Source organism: Eretmochelys imbricata, chromosome 3 (assembly GCF_965152235.1).
Source record: "Eretmochelys imbricata isolate rEreImb1 chromosome 3, rEreImb1.hap1, whole genome shotgun sequence".
Classification (NCBI taxonomy): Eukaryota; Metazoa; Chordata; order Testudines; family Cheloniidae; genus Eretmochelys; species Eretmochelys imbricata.
In genome coordinates, this window is record NC_135574.1 from 199089938 (window position 1) to 199115465 (window position 25528).

The 25528-nt window shown below is 41.1% G+C and overlaps 1 protein-coding gene across 1 annotated transcript in view; it reads right to left on the reverse strand.

The window, feature by feature from the left end:
* Window positions 1–25528, reverse strand: part of MACROD2 (mono-ADP ribosylhydrolase 2) — a 1333771-nt gene that overhangs the window by 1259982 nt on the left and 48261 nt on the right. The window contains exon 3 of the mRNA XM_077812043.1: window positions 16564–16671. Coding sequence (XP_077668169.1) covers window positions 16564–16671 — 108 coding nt within the window. The remainder of the gene's footprint in view (window positions 1–16563; window positions 16672–25528) is intronic.

Sequence of the window (25528 nt, forward strand, 5' to 3'; positions counted from 1 at the left end):
GACCAATAGACAAAGAAAAGACTTATGGATAAATAAGCTCAGATTAAACTGACTCAGGACCTTCTTTCTTTTTCAGTAAATGGACAGGACCTTCTGACCAAGGAGGGTCCCAATCCTTCCTGGCAAGGGTTGGAAGGACTTTGGCCTACTGAGGCCCCCAAAGACTGATGGGTGATCTCTGGTAAGCTTTTCACATGAATATATGAACTATTATTGTTTTTCATATGTTGTTTTCCCTAATGCTTTCACTTTAGGATGAAATGTACTTGCTTATCACGGGCTAGGTGGTAACTTACAACTGCTGGCAATTACAACTGTTCACAGTGTTCCAAGAGAAAGCTACACTCAGATGCTGGCCTGTTTAAGCAGTCTGGCTTTCTGGGGAATATCACAAAGCAGGGCAGGGAACTGTGCAGCTTTTAAAAAGCCCGGTGAGGAGGGGAGAGAGATATGGGTCTCTGACCAAGAGAAGTGGCAGCTGAGAAGCTGGAAGCCTACAGTGGGTGTCCTTGCTGGACCACAAAGGTGGAACGCAGGTACAATTGCCCTGAATTGTGACAAACAGATAGGTTGTGAAGAGCATTCCATAGGAAGACAAGTAGCTTATGTTTAATGCAATAGAGAAGAGGGAGCCAGTGGAGAGATGCAAAGTGGAAGGATATGGTCAAAGCAAAGGGGTCGGAGAAGGACTGCAAGATGGTAAATGAGCTTTCTTGCTTTTTAAATCCAAATTGATTTCTCAACTTTGAACTAACTAGTCACAATTTCACGTCTTTATGGACTATATATAAAAGGGAGCTCAACATTACATGCATGCTGTTGTCCAGAAGAAGCAGAGTTTCACGTATGTCAGCACAGATATCTGTAAAATATTGTTCTGAAATGACCAGACCAGTGAGACCAGATTCTACAGTGACCTCATAAAATCTTACAGACTGCATAACTAATGTAGAATTCAGTGCCACAAGATATAGATGCAAAAGTTTAGTAAAAAAACAAAGGGAAAAAAAGATCTGATAAGAGTAATTAGGATGCCATGCACAGTCACATTACTCATGATTCACAATATAGATCAAAAGAAAGGAAGGAAAAGCTTGATCTGGAGTTATCAATCCAAACTGTTAAAAAGCATTAGCAATGTGGAACATTACTTCATTTTGCGATTTAAATCTCAATATACAGTCAATTTTATTGTTGGTTAATGAACTTATTTTTAAGAGATTTCATGAGAAATCTATTACAATATAAAGACTAGAATTTTCTATTCACTGTTAAAGCTAAATGTCTTCACTATACTGAAGTTGTGCTATGGTTTCATAAAAAGGGCAACAGTGGGGATGGTAGAGAAAAGGCAGGATCCCACCCTAGGGCTAATTTAGTCTCTCCCATTTAGAGTGCAATCCAGTTCTGCTTACCTTAGAATACTGCTCACAATGTTGTCACCAGCAAAAAATTGAGACTTTACTGATAACTGATCAATCAATAAGATGGCTTTATTTTTCTATGCAAAGTTCATTTCTCATGGACCACAGTGTACATCTTTTTTCAAGGTGCTTTAAGATTTTAGAATTAAATTTATAATCTCACCTTGTATGTCTGTAGTTACACTAATCTTGCTGATCCTCTCCTCTGATTCCTTATTTGTAAATTACTTGCTACCAGTTATATTTTCAATATTATGAATTGTTGCAGTACATTCCTTGATGACACTAATCTTCCACACTTTATATGTCACATTCTCAGAGCAATTACTTTCTGGTAAAGATACCAGCTAAGATGATGCTCTATCAAGCCTCTGTATTATTTTTTTTTCCCTGTTGTATGCTTCTGCTTTTGTCATTTTAAACTATTCATTCACTTTTCTTAAATTGACATGCAATTTAATCTCTCTTCACTATAGATCAGGTCAGATGAAACAAAACTTGCATCCGTCCTCTGAATTGTTTTAACCATGTCCAACACCCATCAACAATGCTTTTACGATTTCCTAGAAAATACCTTAACTTATTCACCCATACTATGATGGTGGAGAACAGCAATATCTCTCAACTATTTACACTGAAATAATCTTTTTAAATGGACTAATTTAATTGGGCTTGTATGGGTTTTTCTGCACACCAGTGCAGCTACACAAATTTCAGAATACAGTAAGCCCCACTGGTGTAAGTCACTTTGTACACCAGTGCAGCTCATTTACATTGGGAGTGAAATCCCAGCCCTACTTAAATTCATGGAAATTCTGTCACTAACTTCTGCCACTGTAGAACCAGCATTTTACTGAGACTTTTACAAACCAGTGTAGGCTACATCACTACAAGACATGCAATGTAAGGAAAGCCTCAGTTAAGTAACTGCCTGCAATCCATCTAAATATATGAAAGTACTGAAGAGGGAAAACCCTACAAGCAATTTAGAATTATTTCTTATGTTCTGTTATTTCCACTTCTCATACTAAAAAAGTGTTTACATTACAACTTTTTTGTATCAATATCAAGTTAGTTATTATTTTGTACCTTAAGAAATCTTATCCATGACGTGAAGTTAAATCCATTGCTTTCAGTCTATTCTAGAAGGCTTGTGTTGTTAGCATACAGAAACTGTTTGTTTTAATGTTTATACTATTGATACTTTTACCATCTAAATGCAAATTCAGCAAAATATTTATGGAGAAAGTGGTATGTGTATAAATGTCACCTTATTTGAGAAGACCACATTTTGCAGATTCAAAATCACTCATGCTTAAATACTCTCAGAATAGTCAGGCAGGCTGGCTCAGCCCACTGTTATAGGGCATGCTTCTGAATTAATTTCCTCCTCAAAAGCTACAAGATGAAAATTCTATGTGATAAATTAAAAAGCCAAATGAAATGGATTAGCAATCAGTGAAATTGCCTGATAAGCTGTCAGATTCATTCTGGATTAGAATTCAGCCTCTCCCCCACCTGTTCATTAAGCACCAAGTTCAAGGAAACTTCACTGACTGATTGCACGTTAACAAGCTATTTATATGGGGAGGTGTAGCTCAGCCAGTCAACATTTCTATACTTACACATTTGCTTGAGTATAATTCAGAGATAATATGTGCAGTTCACAATTTTAAATCTGTAAAAAATACCTCTACCTTGAAGTTTAATTTTGGGCATGGCGTAGGGATGCAATGCTTCATAAAATTAAAATTTAACAAAGCAAATCAGATTATACCTCAAGGTCAACAGAAGCAGTGGGGAGGGGGGGAGGAGGAGGGAGAGAATCAAGCAGTAGACCTGCTGTTCCATACAGTTATGAAACCGGAGAACAACAGAAAGGAAGACACTACTGTTGCACAAGTAGGATACTTAAAATCAGTTCCGAAGTAATAGTTATGAAGTGAAAAACTGAGTGGAAAAAAGTTATTTTTCATTTTAAAATGTATGTGCTTTTAAAATACATTTTCATTCTTTTTATTATGAAATTCTGATTTTATTTCATAAATGCAATCTAATTAACTCCCTCAAAAAGCAGGATCAATTTGTGCAATAAGCAAGTATAAACGTGTTAGGATATCCAGCATTTTCTGGAGTCTTTGCTTCAGACAATGGGATAGAGACTTAACTTAGCCAGGAAAGTAATTAAAATCATGGCCCTTTTTTAATGGTCTAAAAACTAGATATAGTGCATGTCTTGAAGAATGCTGACCAAGTTGGGATCATCCTCTTCCTTGTATCAGTACACTGACAGTAAGCATTGTAAAACCCAATATGGAAGTAGTACCCCAGTGTCAGAGCTCCCCCTCATTTTACTAATACTACTGAACAAGCACTTGACAGATTCCTGAATCCCAAGGAGCATCAATGTCACAATACCGTGAAGAGGAAATCCTTTGATTGAACAGTAAGACTGCTGTGAAGTGGTAGTGAACAAACTCAAGTACCCTGTGAGTATGAAAGGAAACTATAAAAAAAAATATAAAAGGGAGATGAGTATTATTTTAGCCACTGAAGTTTTTTATTGCGGATTCTTTAGTATGTTATTGACTTCTCAGTGAAATAAATACATCTGATTTATTGAATGTTCTGTCCATTTGCTTAGATGGAAAAAATCCTCTCAATATTCTGACCTTGTCCCAAATTTGGGACAATTAGGATATGCAGTAACCCACGGCTTAGACCATTGGACTCATGCTCTGTGACTCTGCCAAAAGCATCCCACAATTCCATGGGCCGACTTTCTTTCCTCTGGACAGTCAAGTCTGGTGGACAGTCAAGTTTTCCTACAGTGCACCACGAACAAAGGACTAGAGCGACCACATTTTGGAAATATGGTAGGAAGTCTGGGATATGGGTGGCTGGACTCAGGTCTGCATAATGGAGGGTAGATACTGGAGTCCTAGGTTGGAATCCATGGTTCAACAATTCCTAACCCAGGCCTACAAATGCGTGTAGATGCTCAAAGCCTAGATTAACAAACCCAGGGTTCTACTAGGCTTACATTGCAGTGTAGACACACACTTAGAAACAACCCCAGTTTACACTAATATGGGTAGTAAGTTAACTATATGTGAAATGAGGTGAGTCTCTCAAGCCAGGTATTAACAGGCAAGTAACACCGTTGGCACTATTATCAGGACATCCAGATGCTTATAGTACCACACTGATAAGCATGCACTCTGTTCTGTAGATAGAGGGTTTCAGGCTTCAGTGTTTTCAAGAAGCTATACAAGAACTTAACTTCTTGTAAACTTACGAAGTGTACTTTGCAGATCTTCCCAACATTAAAGAAAAATATAGAACAGTATTTCCTTGTTTTTCATTCTGCTTCCCTCCCACAATCCGAGACCCTAAATGAGGACAAAGTTTAAACTCTTTCAGTACATGCTCTCTGATCACCCAAGATGGCACAGAGAGGGCTTGCCGTTCATTAACCGGGGCCAGTGAATATGAACTGCTGCTTAAAGAGTGAAATACCTCCAATACTGAAAGCCTAGGAATTCAACACCCACATCTCCTTAAATAATCTCAAGTTATACCGACCATGCCAGTACATCAAGATTCTACATACATTTGTCGTGGGAGCGCAGAAGACTTCAGTACAGTATAACCAAATGGCTGTTAGTCCCAAGTAGATCTTTTGCAACTGAATTTTGAAGAAAATTGTATCAATCCTGTCTTCCCCATCAGCCCTGGATAAATTGACAGGAACAAAAAACCCAGCTGTCCTGTCATCATTGACCATGCAGCTACAAATACAAAAACATGGATGTTTGTGGGAAGAAACTATGTTTAAGTTAAAGTCAAGAAACATAAAAATTAGGACAAAGCAATCCAACATAATTATTTCTCCAGGTTGTTGAGTTATTCCTATATTACAAGCAAAAGGTACCTGCAGAAGCTGACTAACTACAGCTAGGGGGGAAAACTGGAATAGACAAAAAAATAATGAACCCAGGTTGAAGACAAAATCCACTTCAAATTTTAACACACTAATCTTACAGAAAGCTCCAGAAGATTTTTAATAACCTTAAAATGATCAATATCTTGGTTTCATATCTCAACCAAAAATACATAGTACCTTCAACAGTGGCTTTTAACAGTCTGAGTTTCTACTAACTTAAGAGAGTGGATTATTACTGTTGAATCACCATTACCAGTCAAATATTCTAAGGGTATGTCTACACTACGAAATTAGGTCGAATTTATAGAAGTCTTTTTTTAGAAATCGTTTTTATATAGTCGAATGTGTGTGTCCCCACAGAAAATGTTCTAAGTGCATTAAGTGCATTAACTCAGCGGAGTGCTTCCACAGTACTGAGGCAAGCGTCGACTTCCGGAGTGTTGCACTGTGGGTAGCTATCCCACAGTTCCCACAGTCTCCGGAAATGAGATTTAAAAGTTTGCGCTTCTTTTCCTGTCTACCTGGCCAGTGCATCTGAGTTGAGAGTGTTGTCCAGAGCGGAGCACTCTCGGATAGCTCCCAGAGACCAATACCGTTGAATTGTGTCCACAGTACCCCAAATTTGACCTGGCAAGGCCGATTTAAGCACTAATCCACTTGTCAGGGGTGGAGTAAGGAAATCGATTTTAAGAGCCCTTTAAGTCGAAAAAAAGGGCTTCATCATGTGGACGGGTGCAGGTTTACATTGATTTAACGCTGCTAAATTTGACCTAAAGTCCTAGTGTAGACCAGGGCTAAGTGTTCCTTGAGTCTCCCATTTAAGTACTGGCTTAGGGTGACTCCATTTAGACGAAAAGAACAAGGAGTACTTGTGGCACCTTAGAGACTAACAAATTTATTTGGGCATAAGCTTTCATGGGCTAAATAAAACCCACTTCATCAGATTCATGCAGTAGAAAATACAGTAGGAAGATTCAGAGATATATACAGAGAACATGAAAAATGGGTGTTGCCATACCAACTCTAACAAGACTAATCAATTAAGGTGGGCTATTATCAGCAGGAGAAAAAAAACTTTTGTAGTGATAATCAGGATGACCCATTTCAAACAGTTGACAAGAAGGTGCGAGTAACAGTAGGGGGAAAATTAGCATGGGGAAATAGTTTAGTTTGTTTAATGACTCATCCACTCCCAGTCTTTATTCAAGCCTAATGTAATGGTGCCCAGTTTGCAAATTAATTCTAATTCTGCAGCTTCTCATTGGAGTCTGTTTTTGAAGTTTTTTTGTTGAATAATTGTGACTTTTAGGTCTCTAATTGAGTGTCCAGGGAGGTTGAAGTGTTCTCCGACTGGTTTTTGAATGTTATAATTCTTGACATCTGGTTTGTGTCCATTTATTCTTTTACATAGAGACTGTCCAGTTTGGCCAACGTACATGGCAGAGGAGCATTGCTGGCACATGATGGCATATATCACATTGGTAGATGTGCAGGTGAACAAGCCTCTGATAGTGTGGATGATGTGATTAGATCCTATGATGGTGTCCCTGGAATAGATACGTGCACAGAGTTGGTAACGGGCTTTGTTGCAAGGATAGGTTCCTGGGTTAGTGTTTTTCTTGTGTGGTGTGTGGTTGCTGGTGAGTATTTGCTTCAGGTTGGGGAGCTGTCTGTGAGTGAGGGATCGTCCTTCAGGATAGGTTGTAGATTTCCCCATGCTAATTTTTCCCCTACTGTTACTCACACCTTCTTGTCAACTGTTTGAAATGGGACATCCTGATTATCACTACAAACTTTTTTTTCTCCTGCTCATAATAGCCCACCTTAATTGATTAGTCTCATTAGAGTTGGTATGGCAACACCCATTTTTTCATGTTCTCTGTACAGGTCTCTGTATCTTCCTACTGTATTTCCTACTGCATGCACCTGATGAAGTGGGTTTTATTTAGCCCATGAAAGCTTATGCCCAAATAAATTTGTTAGTCTCTAAGGTGCCACAAATACTCCTCGTTCTTTTTGCTGATACAGACTAACACGGCTACCACTCTGAAACCTTTCTCCATTTAGACTGAGATCTGACAAGATTAAAATATTGCAGTAAGCTTCAACAGTATTTGCATTTTTTTCTGAGGCATTCCAGTATACTGGAGATCTTGATATTATTCTCCTGAGAGTTTTAGTAAGAGAAGTGTCAGATAGTAACATACAACCAGATCTACAAATACTATTAGCGGACAAGTCCAGGTAGCAGCAGGAGGCCATTCCAAAGCCAGATTTGCACATATCTCCCCTGCATGTGATATCAAAGAAGGCAAAAGGGGAAGACAAGGATGATCCATCACCTGTCCTACCCCTGGGGCTCACTGGCAAATGACCATATTGACCCCCAGTTGCATTCAGTGAGATATTTGTCATTTGATGCTGCAGTAGCCATGGTTAGGGAATGTGTCCATGGGGCACTGTTGGCAAAATGTGATATGAAGTCTGCATTCTGGTTGCTTCCAGTGCATCCCAGGGACTTAAAATGAAATCCAAGCAGGTTAGAGGGCCATTACTATTTAGATAGCCATGCTCAAGGGGTGCTCAGTGTCATGTGCCACTTTTGAATGACTCATCTCCATGCTGGAGTGACCAAGGGTACGTGAGAGTGGTTTGCCTAACACAGTGCACTATCTCGATGACTTCTTATTTGCAGGAAGGTTAGAAACAGACAACAGAGTTCATGGTGCAGGCATTTCAGAACCTAGCTGAGCACCTCAGGATCCTCTTTGCCACGGAAGAAACAGAAGGTCCAACCCAAAGTTTAATGTACCTGGGCATCAAACTGGCCACAATTCAGGGTGTTTCTAGGTTAGCAACAGAGAAGTTGGAATTGGTGAGGGAACTGCTACAGGCTCTTAAAGGGGCAAAGAAAATGACTCTAAGGGAACTACAGTTGGGCATGGGACACCTAAACTTTCCATGCCAGATATTGGGTCGTGGTCCAGCATTGTGTGTCCATCTTGCATCTGCCTCCTTTGGAGTGCAAAAACCCCACCAATTTGTCAGAACGACAAGGGGAATGAAAAATGACTTAAAGTGTGGAAAAGATTCCTGGAAGTGTTTAATGGAGTTTCAATATAGCGTTTGCACTGGTGGCTCAAAACTGGGCTACAGGAACAGTCTGACACCTAAGGAGGGACAGGTTTGGGGGTTTACTTGCAAGGAGAGTGATGTGCACAGAGGTGGCCAGAAAGCTGGGGGACTCAGGGTATTACAGGGTATCACCTTCCTTGAATTTTTTCCCCTATATGGATGGCACTCATTATTTGGGAAGCAAACTTTCAGAAAAGTCCATTTCTGACAGGACAATGAAACTGCGGTCACTATCGTAAGTAGACAGTTGGCTAAGACTACTCAGGAAACAAGGGTGATGAGAGATTTTGTTTTACACTGCTTGCATTTGAACATTTTTTTTTTGTGCAGTGCATGTCCCGGGAGTGGATAAGAGTGTTGCTGATGCTCTCTCTCAATTTCAGGCTGACAGATTCTGGAAATTCACCTCACTCACCAGCTCAGGTAATGCCTCAACAACTCTGAAACCTTGGCCCAAGACATCTGTAGGACTAATAAAGGACTCTGCTGCCCCATGGACTATGAGGGCCTATAAGGCCAGCCTTTCAGAATTCAGGTAATTTAGGGCACAGGAAGGGCTTCACCATGGATGGCCCATACTTACACACTAGGTGGTGTAATATGTGGTGTCTTTGACTTACTGCAATTTGGCTCTCTTCCCTGTCTCTGGTCAGTTAGCAGGCCCATCCTACTGGAATAGGTTGGTAGGTTTCCCAGACCATTGTGGGCATTTCTGAGTGGAGAAACTCTTAGAAAGGTGGTCTAGGAGGGGCGGACAGGTTATCTGTAACACAGGAAACCTGGACAGAGTTAGTACAGGCTGTGCAGATGTGGGAGGGAGGCCATTTAATCAAGGGAACATTTGTTGTTGCTTTCTTTGGTGCTTTTAGAATGAGCGAGCTGGTGTTGAAGGAATATGCAAATGGCAGCTTGCACCCTGTAAAGGCAATGAGAACTTTTCTAAAAATACAGGGCTTGCAACCAGCACTATTGTTCATACACCACGATGGCAGCTGCCTGATGAGATACCAATTCGGCACAGTATTGAGAAAAACTTTGCACTACTTGACCCCCCACCAAAATTGGTACTCTTTCTTTCAGGATCAGGGCAGCTATGTCACAGGCTGCAGGGGGCTTTGGCCTACGGTAGGTGCAGGCAATAGAGTACTGGAAATCAATGCATTACAGGACTTATATCCGCACTAAAGTAGAAGACAAAATCTTACCTAACCCCGTGTGCTTTTTTATTTCAGAAGCTACACAAAATGTATGCAACATCTGGATTTGTGAGCACTATATACCGCATTATGCCCAGAAGAGGGCACGCAGGACTGAAGCTGGAGCTCAGCTGGGTGTCAGGGCCAAAGCAGTTTGACTCCAATGGAAAGCATATTCCTAGACACTGGAACTTCAGTGATGGGGCATAGGACCATCTGTTATCAGCCGGAAGTTTTCAGAAATGAGGGCGTACATTTGGCGATGGAGGTTCTAACAGATTGCTACAGGATGTGATGGAAATGGACTGGACAGGAATTGTGGTACCAGGCCATGTAGTCAGGTCGGGACAGTGACCAAGCTAATTGCTGCATCCCAGTGACCAGTTTCCAGTGCAGTTAAGAGAATAAAATGAATGGTTCCCAGAAGTAAAAGACTTGGGATTTTTGTACCTTGGGCCTCACAGGCCGAGGTCAGAAATTGTGGCCTTCAGGGCCTGAGGACTGCATCCTGCTCACCCCTCATGGAGGCGGAGAGGAGGGTGCATAGACTCAGAACTGAATCCTGGGGGGTAGGCTGAGGAGAGCCTATCCTGTAGTATAGGTTATATGGCAAGGAGCCCTGTAATTCTGGTGCCAGTTATGGGTTATATGACAAGCAACACTGTAACCAATTAAATGTCTGGTATAGGAGAGTATGAGGGAATAGGGAACAGTGGCACTCCCTTGTGTTACAGTTTAATAAAAGTTGGGGCCTGCCGCTTAATTCCAGGCACGCATCTGTCCTCATTTTGCCGCTGTGTCCATATCAAAGGGGAGCCTCTGCTCAATCACCAGTGTTGACTAAAATTCTAGAATGCCTACCTGGCTCCTTTGATTGCACAAAAGCACATGAAACAATTCGACACCACAGTGTAACGAAGCACACATTACTTTAATGTTAAGAAATGAGAGTTATTTCCCCTGAAAGTAAACTTCAGATTTGAAGTGATATTTATTTGCCAGAAATTCAAAAAGGAAACGGGACTGCAAAAAGCATACTGAACTACCAAACCCAAGAATAGCAAGATTTACAGCCATTTTCATTAGTTTAAGAATAAACCAGCCTAGATTTTATACTCAGCACTCTGCCATCTGATCTCGTAGGGAAAAAAAACCATGGAAACCGTCAACAGTTCAGGTAAATTACAGTACACCATTCTCATTCCTGTTTTCAGTAGTGTTTTTTAGGGCTGGTACTTCATGAACAACAAGTTGTACTGATGTTTAGTTTTGCCTTGAGTAACTCATGTGCTGGACAGCATTCAATGGTTAATTCCATTTTGTAGCCTCATCAACTTTTGTAACTCCTTTAATAAACAATAAAACATATAAAAGTAGATATACACAAGAGAACACAAATCAAGATACTGAGAGTGAGAACAGATTTCCTTGTTTACTAAGGTTAAACTGAGTCTCTGTTTATATTCAAGTTTTTTGCGACCAAAAGCTTTTTAGAACACTTTTGAATGCGGGTAACGTCTTTTGGTATTACATTTAAATTAAAAAACAGAAGTCCACGTACAGTAGAACCTCAAAGTTACAAACACCTCAGGAATGGAGGTTGTTTGTAACTCTGAACAAAATGTTATGGTTGTTCTTTCAAAAGTTTGCAGACAAACATTGATTTACCACAGGTTTGAAACTTTACTATGCAGAAGAAAAATGCTGCTTTTAAGCATCTTAATTTAAATGAAACAAGCATAGAAATAGTTTCCTTACCTTGTCAAATCTCTCTCTTTTTTTTTTAAAGTAGTTTACACTTAACACCATACTGTACTGTATTTACTTTTTTTTTGTGGGGGGGGCGGGTCTCTGTTGCTGCCTGATTGTGTACTTCTGGTTCCAAACGAAGTGTGGTGTTTACTTGTCAGTTCATAACTCTGGTGTTCGTAACGCTGAGGTTCTACTCTATGTGATTAAAAACCTTTAATCTGTAAACTAGAAAAACTGGAAAAAAACCCTACAGTTTCCCTGTGTCCAGGCACAAACAAATTTTGACTTAAATCACAAACTTAGAACTTTTGTATAAATGAATATAAAACACTTTCTTCCCTGAACTTCATTGGAAAAGTGATATGGGGGAAAAAAACTCAGACTTTTTTCATCACATTCTTAAAAGCATATGCTGTGATGGGATGATAAATCACCGCCGTTTGAATACAGTCTCTTCACCGCTGCTTGTAATTCCACCAATGGATCAGAAAGGGCTGCACTGAGGTCATGGAGGAAATGGCTGGAAATGCGTCTCTGTGTTGTGGCTCTATTTTATCTTATTTTCAGATGAGGGAGCGCAAAGGAAGGCGACGCAGGCAGGGACTCATACATACATGGAGTGAGGAAGGGATCAAGTTTACATTCTGCTCACAGAGATAAAAGGCTTGATCTTGAAAGATGCTGAGCATTTTGCCCCCAATCCAGCAAACAGCACATGCTTCACTTCACAGGGACTACTGGTGCTTAAAGTAAAAACATGTGCTTAACGCTTTGATGGATCAAGGGTCAAGGTGCTCAGCAAACTGATAAATTGAGGCCACAGTGACTAGATGGTGGAGTGAGACAGCTGAAAAGCCCTTACTGACAGCATATATTCTCCAGCAACCTCTACAAAGCTACAGGCAATTGGCCATATGGCCAGTATCAGTCAGAGCTACTTCAACAAATTGAGTGATGATATTTAAAAATTTTCTACAATTAGTCTTAAGGAGAGTTCTCAACAAAAAGCAAGTGAGTGACACTATAAAGGGGTTCCTATTTCTTCACTCGGCTGTTTCTACATTCCCTGTCACCCAGTATTTTTAGGTTTTATTTCCAGCTCACTATTCTTAGGTTTTAATTATTATTTTTGGGGTCTGTTTTTTTCTTAAAACATTGGCACAGCTTTGCCAAGTGACTGAGTATCCTACAGAAGAATAGCATGCAACACTTTTCACATAACTTCGCTGAGACATGATGGTTGGTTTGTTTGGTTTCTGTTTCCTAACTTCATGATGTAATGTAATCCACCTGGGTTAATCCTACAACATATGTATTCTGTAGCAAATTCTATGGCAAACTGTGGCAGCAGAGTGGAAATTCTGTGGCAACTTAATTCAAATTAAAAAAATTAAGGTTTTCAATAAAATGAAAAAAAAATTATTAATTCAGTTTATGCTCTCCTTGCAGTTCCAGTTGTGAACTTGCGAAGTATTTTAGTACTGACAATATATAAACTACAACATAAAATTTGCTAGGGAGAAATGTGTACAGATGACTTGAGAAGAGGAAGAAAATTTGCAACTGTGGGACATCACCTGGATATCGCTGCTATATAATGAGCAGTGAAGTTTTAAAACTTATTAGGTTTCAAAGCTAAAACCATTAAGATTAAACAGAACAATATACAGCTTCCACACATTTTCAGGCTGCCTACAGTCTCAGGACAGCAAAGCTGCACCTTTTTATAGATTCATAGTGTCTAAGGCCAGAAGGGACACTTAGATCATCTACTTGACCTCCTCTATATCACAGGCCATTAAATTTCATCCATCCAGTTATTCTGAATCCTATAACCCTAAAGTACAGCTTGTGCTTGGATAAACACATAGCTTCCAGAAAGACATCAGTCTTCATCTGAAGGCATCAAGACAGTCAATTCTTGGTAGTTTGTTCCAAAGGTTAATCACCCCCACATATAAAAGTCTGTGCCTTATTTTTAATTTGTATTTGTCTGGCTTCAGCTTCCAGCAATAGGTTCTTGTTATGTCTTTCTCCACTAGATTAAAGAGCCTGTTAGAGGTGGTCTAACCGCCCAATGACCATGAAGGAACTTATATACTGATTAAGTCACCTCAATCTTCTTTTTGATAAACTCAACAGATAGAGAGCTCTTTGAGGACTAGAGAAAATGCCTTAAAGTGAGACACGCAAATTATTTAAATGTGAATAAAGTAGAAGAGAGAAACTTTTTACTGCAATCATAAGGGTTAGAAACTTTTTTAAAAAAAAACTGAAAAAAAAAATGTAGAATTTACTGCACAATCACTGTACAAAAATCTTATGACCAGAGAATACACAAGACCCTGGTAATTGCTAGCGAAGCATTGTCCAGGGAGAAAGATATTAACATCTCCTTTTCATTACTATCACAGTTTTCTTATATTTTTATTGGCAATGGTTGAGTGTAATACTTTATCTTTCAGATTCTAATCATGTTGCAGTTTCTCAGATTAGAAATAATCATTGCAAGTTTTGGGAAGGAAAACAATAGGTATAGACTGGGTCTTTAGCAGACTTGGTTGGGAAAAAAAATGATTTGCAAAAAATTTCAAAATTGCAAATTCATTTTCATTCTGCAGGTTTCAAAAGGAAGTCATTTTTCTTTTATTCAAAACAATTCGGGTTTAAAAATTTCTCTCATTTCTTTTGTTCCCCCTCCTGTTTCTTCCCTCCACACCACTCAGTCAGTCTCACTTCTCCTCCCCTCTATAACAAAACGGGGCTTGGAAGGTAAGGAAGAGGGGAAAAGATAAGGGGGGAGGAAAACTGATAAGCCAAAAGAGAAAAACCTAAATATTTACTCAATTTAATTGAAAAACAGAAAATTTAGAAGTTGCAAAAAAAATTTTTTTTTCAAAACGAGAAAAGGCCTTTATGAAAAATAGTCAAAATTTCAGCCAGCTGCAGTCTTCTCTCCAAGCAAGAGAGATACAAATTATAAGAACAAAAACAAGCCATATATGGCAGCTTCCTTTTCAAGCACTACTCAGTTGTTCTGAGTGTTTCAATAAAGACCAAGTAAAATACAAATGGAAAGCCAGTGTATATCATCTTGTGCCTGTGTGAAGGAAGGAAGTAGGTTAATAACTTGGAGGGAAGCTATTTTCCAAGTTATCTACCTCCAAATATAACAGAGATAGAGCAAGATAATGAACAGAATGTTTTGCTGCATTAAGGTAAACTGCATGTCCTAAATAACAAGGGGCCATTAATGTTGCTTCAACCATAGGCGGTGAGTAATGGAGGCTTGAGGAGCCTAAGCCTCTGTCAACTTCATGCCGCTTGGGGAGGGAGGGGACAGCGGCACGTGCCCATGGGGCCTGTGTCCAAGGGCACTGGCCAATTTGGCACCCCTGGAAACATCTCCCCCTGCCACAGCCCTGTAGCTGGAGGTGTTCCGGCTTCCTGCTGTGGCCCCATCTCGGAACCATGGCGGTGGGGGCGGAAAGGAGCGAGTGGGGGTGGAAAGGGACAGGGGAGGGGCTCCGCTGCAGTCCTGGCTAGTGCCAAGCTCTCAGTTCTCCACCCACCCACCCCCGTCCGCCCTGGATGAGGGGGGGCTGAGAGCAGCGAGCAGGGCGTTAGCCTCCCCAAGGGGAAGCTTCACCCACCACCCATGGCTTCAATGGTAAAATACAGGATTTAAAAAAAAAAAATTGTGTATTTACAACTCAACTAACAGCAAGTTTAGTGCAACTTGGTTTCATGGATTTTTTTTCCCCATAGAGTCATAAGTTTAATGAAATTCTGCTAGTTTAGGCATTAACCTAACAATTAACAGATGGTTTAGCAATTGTTCCACCTTCCATTTAGCTGTGATGCTTGGAGTAACAGTGCAGATTGGGATCTGGAAAGAAATATACTGAAAATGATTCTTCCCCTCCTCCCCATGATCACAATTTTATGCACTCTATGTAAAAAACAGCCCTGAGAAACATCAGCACATTTTCCACAGACACTATCTATGGAATACCCACCACAACTTAAAATTTAACACCACTTTGCCATTCAGTTTAATTCACGCTTGGTCATAACTATTTGCATAAGTATTTTATAGATATTCAATACCTCAGATTCATCCATTCTTCTTCTTTCATTTAGCTCCTTCCATATCAGTTGTTTTAAATCTTTATGAGAATCCAACCAGCTCCCACAAAATTTTTTGTGAGGTTAAATTTTAAAAGGACTTAATGCTAACAAAAAAAAAACCCCTAATGTTATTTCTTTATACAATACAAAAACTTTTGTCAGGCTCCAGGTATCCTTGCAATATTTAAATAGACAATACCACAAGAACAACTTCCAAGTAACGCAGCACTCTTAACAATAAAGTACATCTGTTACACCCAATAACTACAACAAAGATACTCCACAGGGGAAAAAATTAGATCCACAACTCTCTCCAAATGCCTAAACAAACTGGTGGGCTTTGTACTGTGCCAACAAAGGTCAAGACATTCTGCTTATTCCTACTATGGAGGGAAATGAATATCTAAGTAACGGGGTCTTCTCTCATGAAGAATATGATGCCAGCAGCTCCCTCTCTCAAAACAGCACCAGAGTCTCCGTTGAATGCAACCTGGCAGTACAGTATAAGGAGATAGATGGTTTCTCAAGCAAGCCGTTCAGGACTTTACATGTCAGCCCCAAAACTTTAAGATACACATAAAAGCTAGGAAGAAGTTGATACAGTTCCCAAAGTTCTCATCTCCAAGTGAAATACTCTTAAAATAAATCACCTGCTGCATTCTTCACCATTGAGTCTCAGGTAGGTCATATTACAGTAAGCTAATCTCCAACATCTAATTTTAGTGTTTTGCCACATACAGTGCAAATTCTCAACTATCCAAATTAAGGAAAAAAATGCTTTGTGCTTTTACAAAAGTCTAACAATAATGGCACACAGGATGAAGTTATCTGCTGTACGCAGATTGCAAACTTTATGAGCAACAGTTTCGACATGTTATGGTTTCCACAGCATATAGTCATGTTATATATCTTTTTTTTCCCCAGAAGTGTAAAGAATACTATAAGTTTCTAAATATAACCACATTAAAAGATTACTTACCTGCATTAACTATAGCGTCAACCTCAAGCAATGTAATGTCACCTCTGTAAAGAGAAACCTTCTCACTCAGACTTTTCTTCACCTGCAAAGCTTCCTTAGTGTTTTCATCTGCAAACCAAGAAAAAAAAAAGTTATGAATGATCAGAATATGAACAATTGTAACATCTTGCTTTAGAAATTTAAAACACGGAGACAAGATTCAATAAAAGATTCCCATTACATTACCATTGTCAGCTTAACATAATATCTAATTATTATCTGTGCGCCCACCCCCTGCAGCTGGAGCCGCTCTTGTGTGCCCCCACCCTGCAGCCTTGGCAGGGGCTGGAGCTGGGACTGTACCTTCCCCTCCCCTCGTGGCGGTGGGGCTGGGACTGGGACTGTCAGCCCCCTCCCCACACCTATGGGGATCCAGGTGTCATTCCTCCCCCTCCTGCCCTCTCTCCCCTCATTATTTTTTAATAAAAGTCACGACAGGTCAATTTGTGTTTATTGCCCGGACCTGTCGGTGACTTTTACTAAAAATAACTGTGACAAAAGTTTAACCTTAACTATGTGACAGGTTTCAGAGTAGCAGCCATGTTAGTCTGTATCCGCAAAAATAAAAAGAGGACTTGTGGCACTAAACTTGTTAGTCTCTAAGGTGCCACAAGTCCTCCTTTTCTTAACTATGTGGTTATTCTTAAGAAAAGGAGTAGTTATGACAATTTTCAGTTTTACCCCTAGAGGGCACTGATAGCCCAAAAAGGGACACAAGCACTTGATAACTACTGTACCAGTTCCAAAACATAAATTACTGTAAATTTTTGCTTAAAAATAAAGCCCCTTAAATGACAACAAATTATTAATCAATTTGTAAGCACCTAAAGGATAATAGGGTTATACAGAATAGCCACAATGAATTTGTCAAAAAAAAAAAAAAAAAAAATCAAGCCAAACCAACCTAATTTCTTTCTTTGACAGGGCTACTGACCTAGTGGATTGGGGTGGGGGAAGTGAACAACAGAGAGGAAATATTTTAATTTTAATAAGGCTTTACAGTCCCAAATGACATTCTCATAAGCAACCTAGGGAAAGATGATGATAACCGAGAGGTGGGTGCATAATTGGTTGAAAAATCATACTTCGATAGTTATTAATGGTTCGCTGTCAAACTGGGAGAGTATTTCTAGTAGGGTCCCTCAGGGTTTCTCCTGGATCCCATACTAATCAATATTTTCATTAATGACTTAGATAATGGGGTGGAGAGTATGCCTATGAAATCTGCAGATGACAGCAAGCTGTGAGGAGTTGAAAGCACTTAGAAAACAGGATTAGAATTCAAAATGACCTTAACAATTGGAGAATTGGTCTGCAATCCAAAAAAACAGGAATTCAATAGAGAGAAATGCAAAGTACTATAGTTGGGAAGGGGGGGAATCAAATGCCCAACTACAAAATGGGTAATAACTGGCTAGGTGGTAGTGCTGCTGATAATAGTCTTGGGATTATAGTTGATCACAAAATGGATTAGGAGTCAACCATGTAGTTGAGAAAAAGGCTAATGTCATTCTGAGGTATATTAACAGGAGTGTCATAAGAAAGACACTGGAGGTAATTATTTCACTCTATTCAGCAGTGGTGAAGCCTCCGCTGGAGTACTAGGTTCAATTCTGGATGCCAACATAATGGAGAGTCAAAAACAATGTAAGGTTTAGAAAACCTGACCCATGAGGGAAGATTAAAAATACTGGGGCTACTTAGTTTTGTCACACATACACACACAACGACTAAGCAGGGACCTGATAAGTTTTTAATATGTTAAGGGCTGTTGTAAAGAGGATGGTGATCAATTGTTCCTGTCCACTGAAAGTAGGACAAGTAGCAAAATGGGCTTAATCTGTGACAAGGGAGATTTACGTTCGCTATTACAGAAAAACTTGTAACTATAAACGATAAATCAAGTTTTGGAATAGGCTTCCAAGGAAAGTTGTGGAATCCACATCACTGGATGGCTGGACAAAAACCCATCAGAGATGGTTGAGGTAGGACCAAGTAAACCTAAACACAGTGGCTGGACTTGACCTCTCCTACGTTTTTACGATTCCATATCGGAACACAGAAAAAACTCTGTAAGTAAACATTTTTAGAATTAGTTTTCATGTGTGTTTATTTGGTTACTGCCATGGCACAAAAAGCAACACATACACACACACACACAGGGGAAGTGGGGTGGGAGAATGAGGGGAATCTTAATTGCAGCATTAGTTACTGAAGCTACTCTTAACTACGAGAACAGCTGCATGAACTCCAGCCTTTAGGGAAGAAGCAAACAAGGATAAAAAACGATAGAAAAAGAAAACCTAAGAAAAACCTGAACAGGCCCATCATAATTTATATGAATGATTTGCAAGGGTCACACAATTAGCCCAAACACCCCAAACACATGGAACCCCATCATTACGTCAGGGCTGTAACCAGTGCGGGGCAAGCAGACCAGCAGCCCAGGGTATAAAACAGTGGGGGCTGAAAAATGGAGCAGTGTGGGGAGGAGCACATGGAATCACATGTCCCCATCCCCCAGATTTCTGCCTTCCATTTAGCACAGAGGTTTTCAAACTGTGGCGACGTGCCTCACAGTTTGAAAGCCATTGCCTCCTGCCAGGAACCAGCAGATCAGAAGCTGGTGGGAGCCACATGGCATGCTCAGGCCCCTAGCTTTCTGCACTGTGGGAGCTGGGGTGCTGGCTGGCAACCCTCCTTGCCCTGTTTCCCAAGCCGGACTGCCTCTGCATGGCCAGGCGCTCCCCAGGCAGAGTGGGTGGCACAGCTCTAAGCCCTGTCCCAATGCACTCTTGCCAGCTGGCACTGGGTTCCTTCGGGGGAGAGGCAACACATCCTGGAGCCAGCCCTTATCCATAGAGCCCAAGGGGCGAGCTCCAGGGGGCGGTGCCAGCCATCGCCAAGCTCTTTCAAAGGAGTGGTAAGAGCACGTCAGGGGCGCAACTCGGAGCTGTGTCATTTGCCCTGCCTGTGGAGTGCTCAGCCCAGCTCAGGGAGCAGGGCAGGGAGGGCTGCTGGGCAGCCAGCACCCTGGCTCCAAAACTGCCAAGACCCAAGGGCCTGAGCAGACCAGGTGGCTCCCACCAGGTTCTGATCCACGAGCTCCTGGCAGGAGGTGACAGTTTTCAAATTGTGGGGCACACCCTCACAGTTTGAAAACCTCCTGTGCAAATGGAAGACAGAAATGGGGGGGGTAAGAGCGGGGAGAGAAACATGACCCCATGTGCCCTCCCACACGTCATCTCTGGGGCGTGCAAATATGCTTGCTCACCCAGGTGCTAGAATGCCCAGCTACAGCTCTGCATTACATACAGAGCTGATGATGGGCAACCATCGTGAATAAATCTAAAACTGTAGGTAGCAATCAGATACAGTCCAAATGGTCTAAATCACTGAGGGCAAGAGACTACACACCCATTAGGCTTTACACACTTATGATTTAAACATTTTTTGTGAACTTAGAGTAGGAGGAGGGAAACTCATTGTGCCTTCTGATTATACATGTTACAGCTCATCTCAATTTTAGAGTATAAAAGGCAGATGTTAGATCTGTCCATAATTTATCAGTACAGACTTTGTCATATTTTAACCCAGTAAACCAAACATACGTTCATTCCTGTACTGTGGGAGTCTGCGTCATAAGTACAGTACTAAGATGACATTTTTAGAGTAATTTTGCTGGCATATTATAGTTGTCACCCCTCTCTAGGCTTGGACTCAAGCCCACATCAAGTCAAGTGAAACTGAACTGTTAAACTGACAATTTAATGAGAAGACCTTTCCAACTTCAATGAAATGAAATTCTTCATTACAAAAAGAAACGCTGAAGGGAAGATTTAGTGAGAGTAATGAGAGAAATGTGTAAGATTATGGCACACTTTCCTTCCAACCACTTTGAGCTATTTACCAATCCTTACAATACTTAGTTTCGCTCTGATTTATGCTTGAAGAGTTGATATTTCTTCTACCATGCAGGTGGCCAAAAAATATAATCTCATTAACTCTGCTTTAGACCATGAGCTTCAGTCTGAAGACAAAAGCAACTCTTTGCTTATTCAAGCTTTGAAAGAACTACCACCTACAGCCATCAACATTTGTAAGAACAAAGATCAAAATTTGTTGACATCAACAATCCAAAACTCAGACAAGCACTTAGGGGATGGATGGTGCTGGTATTTGTTCAAGAGCCATACATCCAGCCATTATCTAAATCCATTTTTCACTGCACATAGCTATCTCCCTTCCAAATGTTCATCCCGAAGACCCTATATCACAATCTCCACTTTTGATCAATGACTGTTGGATTCTCCTGTCACTTCGGTGGATGAGCATTCAGCTAGCATTGACGTGAGTTCTGGGTTTGTTTCTATGGATTCCCACGTGGGAAGCAAGTCCGATCCTGGATTTGCAAATGTGACTGCATATATCTTTCAAGTGTAATCATCGTTGGGGAAAAGGTTTGAGGCACTGGCCTTACGATATGCTCTCTTTTCCTGCAGAGACCTCACATACCTCTCCTTAAAAGTGGGCATGGCCTCATGGCACGAACCTCTCCATCTGTATCTGTCCAGTGCAACAAGTTCCCAGGTTCTAAGGTCTATCCTGAATTCTTAGAGGTTGGCCTTCAAGGTATCTAAAGACATGTCAACCTTAAAATGCATTCCTGTGCTCAGCTGACTGTATAGCACTGCTTTCAGTATATACGTCCGACCCAGCAAAGTTGAGCGCTGATGAGCATGCTCTCGATGCCAGGGATTTGCCACCTCCCAAGGACTTCAGTGTTGGAGATCCTGTCCTGCCACTTGATGTTACATATCGATCTTAGACAGCGAAGCCAGAAGCTCTCCAGCTGCTTGATGGGATGTTGGTAGAGTATCCATGTCTCACAGTCACAGAGGAGTGAGGTGAGTACAACAACACAACAGATTTTTATCTTAATTCTGTGGCAGACTCCACACTTCCTCCAGAGCTTGTGCCGGGTACTGAACGATCTCATCATATACCCTGGCATGGCTGGAAAGCATGCCGCCCAGGCAGCAGAATTTCCCAACCGAGTTGAGGGTGTGTTGTCAGTTGGGTTGATGGGATCATGCTGCTCGTGACACTGGTGGCCTGGTGCTGGTACATGACCTCTGTCTTTTTTCAGGCTGGTTGTGAAACTGAAGCATTTTGACTGCCAATGGAGCAGCGCTGCCCCACTAGTTTTACTTGTTCTCCTGAGGATAACTGCTTCTGGCTCCTTAAAGGAAAGCAGCTGGGATGGAATTCCACCCCCGTTAGCTAACACGGGTGGTTGCTTTATGATTCAGCATTGTGAGGAACTGTATTAGGTGACAGTTTGAGGCAGTAGGGGCTGGGTTGAGATCTACGAGATGATTCAGAAAAGCTCTGACTCATCTAAAGCAGCGACATGCTCCTTTGAAGTCTTCTCTTTAAAGATACAGTCTTCACCATGCCAAGAATATGTCTAGTGGGAACAGCAAGCGACAGAGTTAGAATTCTTGCATGCTATTGGTTTCTTAATGTTTTCAATATACAAAATGATCATTCATCTTTGGTTCTCAAAGTGCTTTATGAAAGTGAGAGTGTGCAGTATAGCATATTCAGAAAACAAAGTATCTAACAAGCTATTTTGAGCATGTCCCAAAAGGCAAATTTTTGAAAATTCTATACTTCTTCCAAACCTGAGCCGCCAGATGCCAGTGGATTGGAAGCTGGTGGAAATCGCCCAGCCCATTCAGGCACCTGGTTGTGGGAGCCAAGGTGCTGTCTGGCTGTGGGGCAGCCCTCCCTGCCCCCCAAGCTGGGTTGCCCCTGCATGATCCAAGGTATGCCCCGTCACACTATTGCCTTTCCCCTAAAGGAGCCAGTACCAGTTGTGATGCTCCCTGGAGCTGGCTCCTGTGCACAGAGTCCACCTGCCATGAGATGCTCCGCAAGGCTCTTGCGGCTCTGCTGCTGGCAGCTGGGCTCTGTCAGGCATCACCTGCTGGTGCCTTCAAGGGAGGGGCAAGAGCACATCAGGGGCACAGCTTCAAGCTGTGCTCCACACCCTGCCTGGGGACCTGGCTGTACAGAGGAGGCTCGGCTCAGGGCAGGGAGAGCCAGTAAGCCAGCACCTGAGTTTCCACAGCAGAGAGCCAGAGGCCTGAGCGAGCTGGGCAGCTCCCTCCAGCTTCTGATCCACTGACTCCTAACAGGAGGCAATGGTTTTCAAACCGTGAGGCACGTCGCCACAGTTTGAAAACCTCTGTGCTAAATGGAAGGCAGCAGTCTGGTGGGGTACGTGACCCTATATCTCTCTCTCTCTCTCACACATGCACATGCACACGCACACCCCACTTCTATAGGGCACAAACGTGCTTACTCAGCCCTAGGCATGACTCTCTCAGTCATATGATTTATTTGGGGATTGGTCCTGCTTTGAGCAGCGGGTTGGACTAGATGACCTCCTGAGGTCCCTTCCAACCCTGATATTCTATGATAAACAACCAAAAAAAGGTGAGACAACCTATAGGTGTCGCTACTTCGCCACCTTTTACACTAAACTATTTGTACACAAAAGTTTATTCGGTAGTAATGCATTTAAGACAACTAGAAGATTACATAAATGTAATGCTACATACTGTTCCCACATACTGGTACTGCACAGATCTGATTGTATAAATGCCACTTCCAGCAAAAAGGATACTGCAAAGTATGTCAATATGATGACATTTTTGCATAATTTAGGCCACCAACAGATTTAAGTCATCTGTACATTTGTCTCAAGGAACTGACTTTTGTTTTCAATTGCAGTTTTGTTCCTAGGGCTACTGTCACATTGTCATCAGGACACTGTTAAATGTCTTACTTAAAACCCAAGAAAATCCACACAGAGGTATCCATAGGTTGAGGATCAGACTGACGATAACCTGAAATACTTAACTATTTTCCTATTATGAAGAAGAATGTTGTGCTTTCTTTTGCAAAGTAAGTTATAACCGGTTTCAGAGTAACAGCCATGTTAGTCCGTATTCGCAAAAAGAAAAGGAGTACTTGTGGCACCTTAGAGACTAACCAATTTATTTGAGCATAAGCTTTCGTGAGCTACAGCTCACTTCATCGGATGCATTTTCCACAGTATGCATCCGATGAAGTGAGCTGTAGCTCACGAAAGCTTATGCTCAAATAAATTGGTTAGTCTCTAAGGTGCCACAAGTACTCCTTTTCTTTTTAAGTTATAACCAGTACCCACTGGAGTTGGTTGCTGATAACTGTCATATAACAAGGATATTAATTTAGGCGATTGAAATGTAGCAAGTGACAGGGATCAGTAAATAAAATTCAGGGTCACACCCGTATTACCAGCAGATTTTTAAAAAATTGTTGACTGGTATTCTTTGGCTTCACTGCAAACTTCTAAGTAACATTGTGAGTTCTGGCTCAAGATACTGTACACTCGCAGAAAACTAATTAAAGGTAACTAATTTGATGCACATGGGAATCTTAAAAAAATCAAAATACTTGACTGGAAATTAATACAATAGGTCCACAGAACTTAATGTCTAGCCCCTTCACTGTTAAAAAAACAAAAAGAAAAAACGAATGAAGAGAACTGGCATTGAAAAAAAAATACAGCAATTCACTTCTGATGTCACTAGCTTCTGAACTGAAGGGAAAAGAAGTCCTGTACAGTTCTATACTGCTATTAGCAGTAAGGAACATACCTAATTTTTAATTTCCTACTGAGCCAAATAAAGAATGACTTGTTGAAGTTACATATGGCAAGTTTGTGTAAGTGGCGGGAGCCTAGTCAGTCTTTAATGCTATGCTTATCAACCCCCGAAAGGCTGTTTGAACTGTAGGGAATAGTGAGACACTTAAAATACCCTAACATGCTGCAGGAGCCTATCACTGGATCACAATTTATAAATTATGGAACGGACATTAATAGCGGCCTAAAAGGAAAATGAAATTACATTTTATCATCTGTGTAGCACAGAGCTATTCACAATGAAATAATCATCTCACTATGGTTTTAATTTTTTTTTTCTTGGCTACACTTCACAAAACATAACTAACTGGTGCTTGAAATAGGTAACAGCAGGACATGTTAATGAATCTTTTCTATTTTTCTTTGAGTGCCAGGTATTTTAGAGGTGAACTACTAGACCTTCCCTGTTACCACTTGGCTGAACCCTTTTGTCTCAATAAACAGGCTTTTTTTTTTTTTTGGTTTCAGAGTAACAGCCGTGTTAGTCTGTATTCGCAAAAAGAAAAGGAGTACTTGTGGCACCTTAGCGACTAACCAATTTATTTGAGCATAAGCTTTCATGAGCTACAGCTCACTTCACTGGATGCATACTGTGGAAACTGCAGAAGACATTATATACACAGAGACCATGAAACAATACCTCCTCTCACCCAACTCTCCTGCTGATAATAGCTTATCTAAAGTGATGGCTCTCCTTACAATGTGTATGATAATCAAGTTGGGCCACTTCCAGCACAAATCCAGGTTTTCTCACCCTCCGCCCCCCACCCCCCACACACACACAAACTCACTCTCCTGCTGGTAATAGCCCATCCAAAGTGACCACTCTCTTTACAATCAAGAAGATGACAAAGACAATTTCCTCCTGTTAATGATTACCCATTAGAAGTGTTGTTGCTCCTTTGCCCAGCATTAGACTTTGGGGCTTTGTAGTTAGTTGGTTTCCTAATGAAGGAGGATTGATGACGGTCTCAGGGTATTTTCTACTTCTGTAACCAGTTTCCGAGACTTACAAAATTCCTGTTTACCTTGAAAGGAGGTGTCAAAAACTGTACACATGTAAGTCACTTGCAGAAACTTAGCTAAGACTCCACAGAATCAAGACCTGTTGCCACAAACAACTCCCTTCATCTCATCTTTCTTTCCACCTTTAGCACACTAATTGTC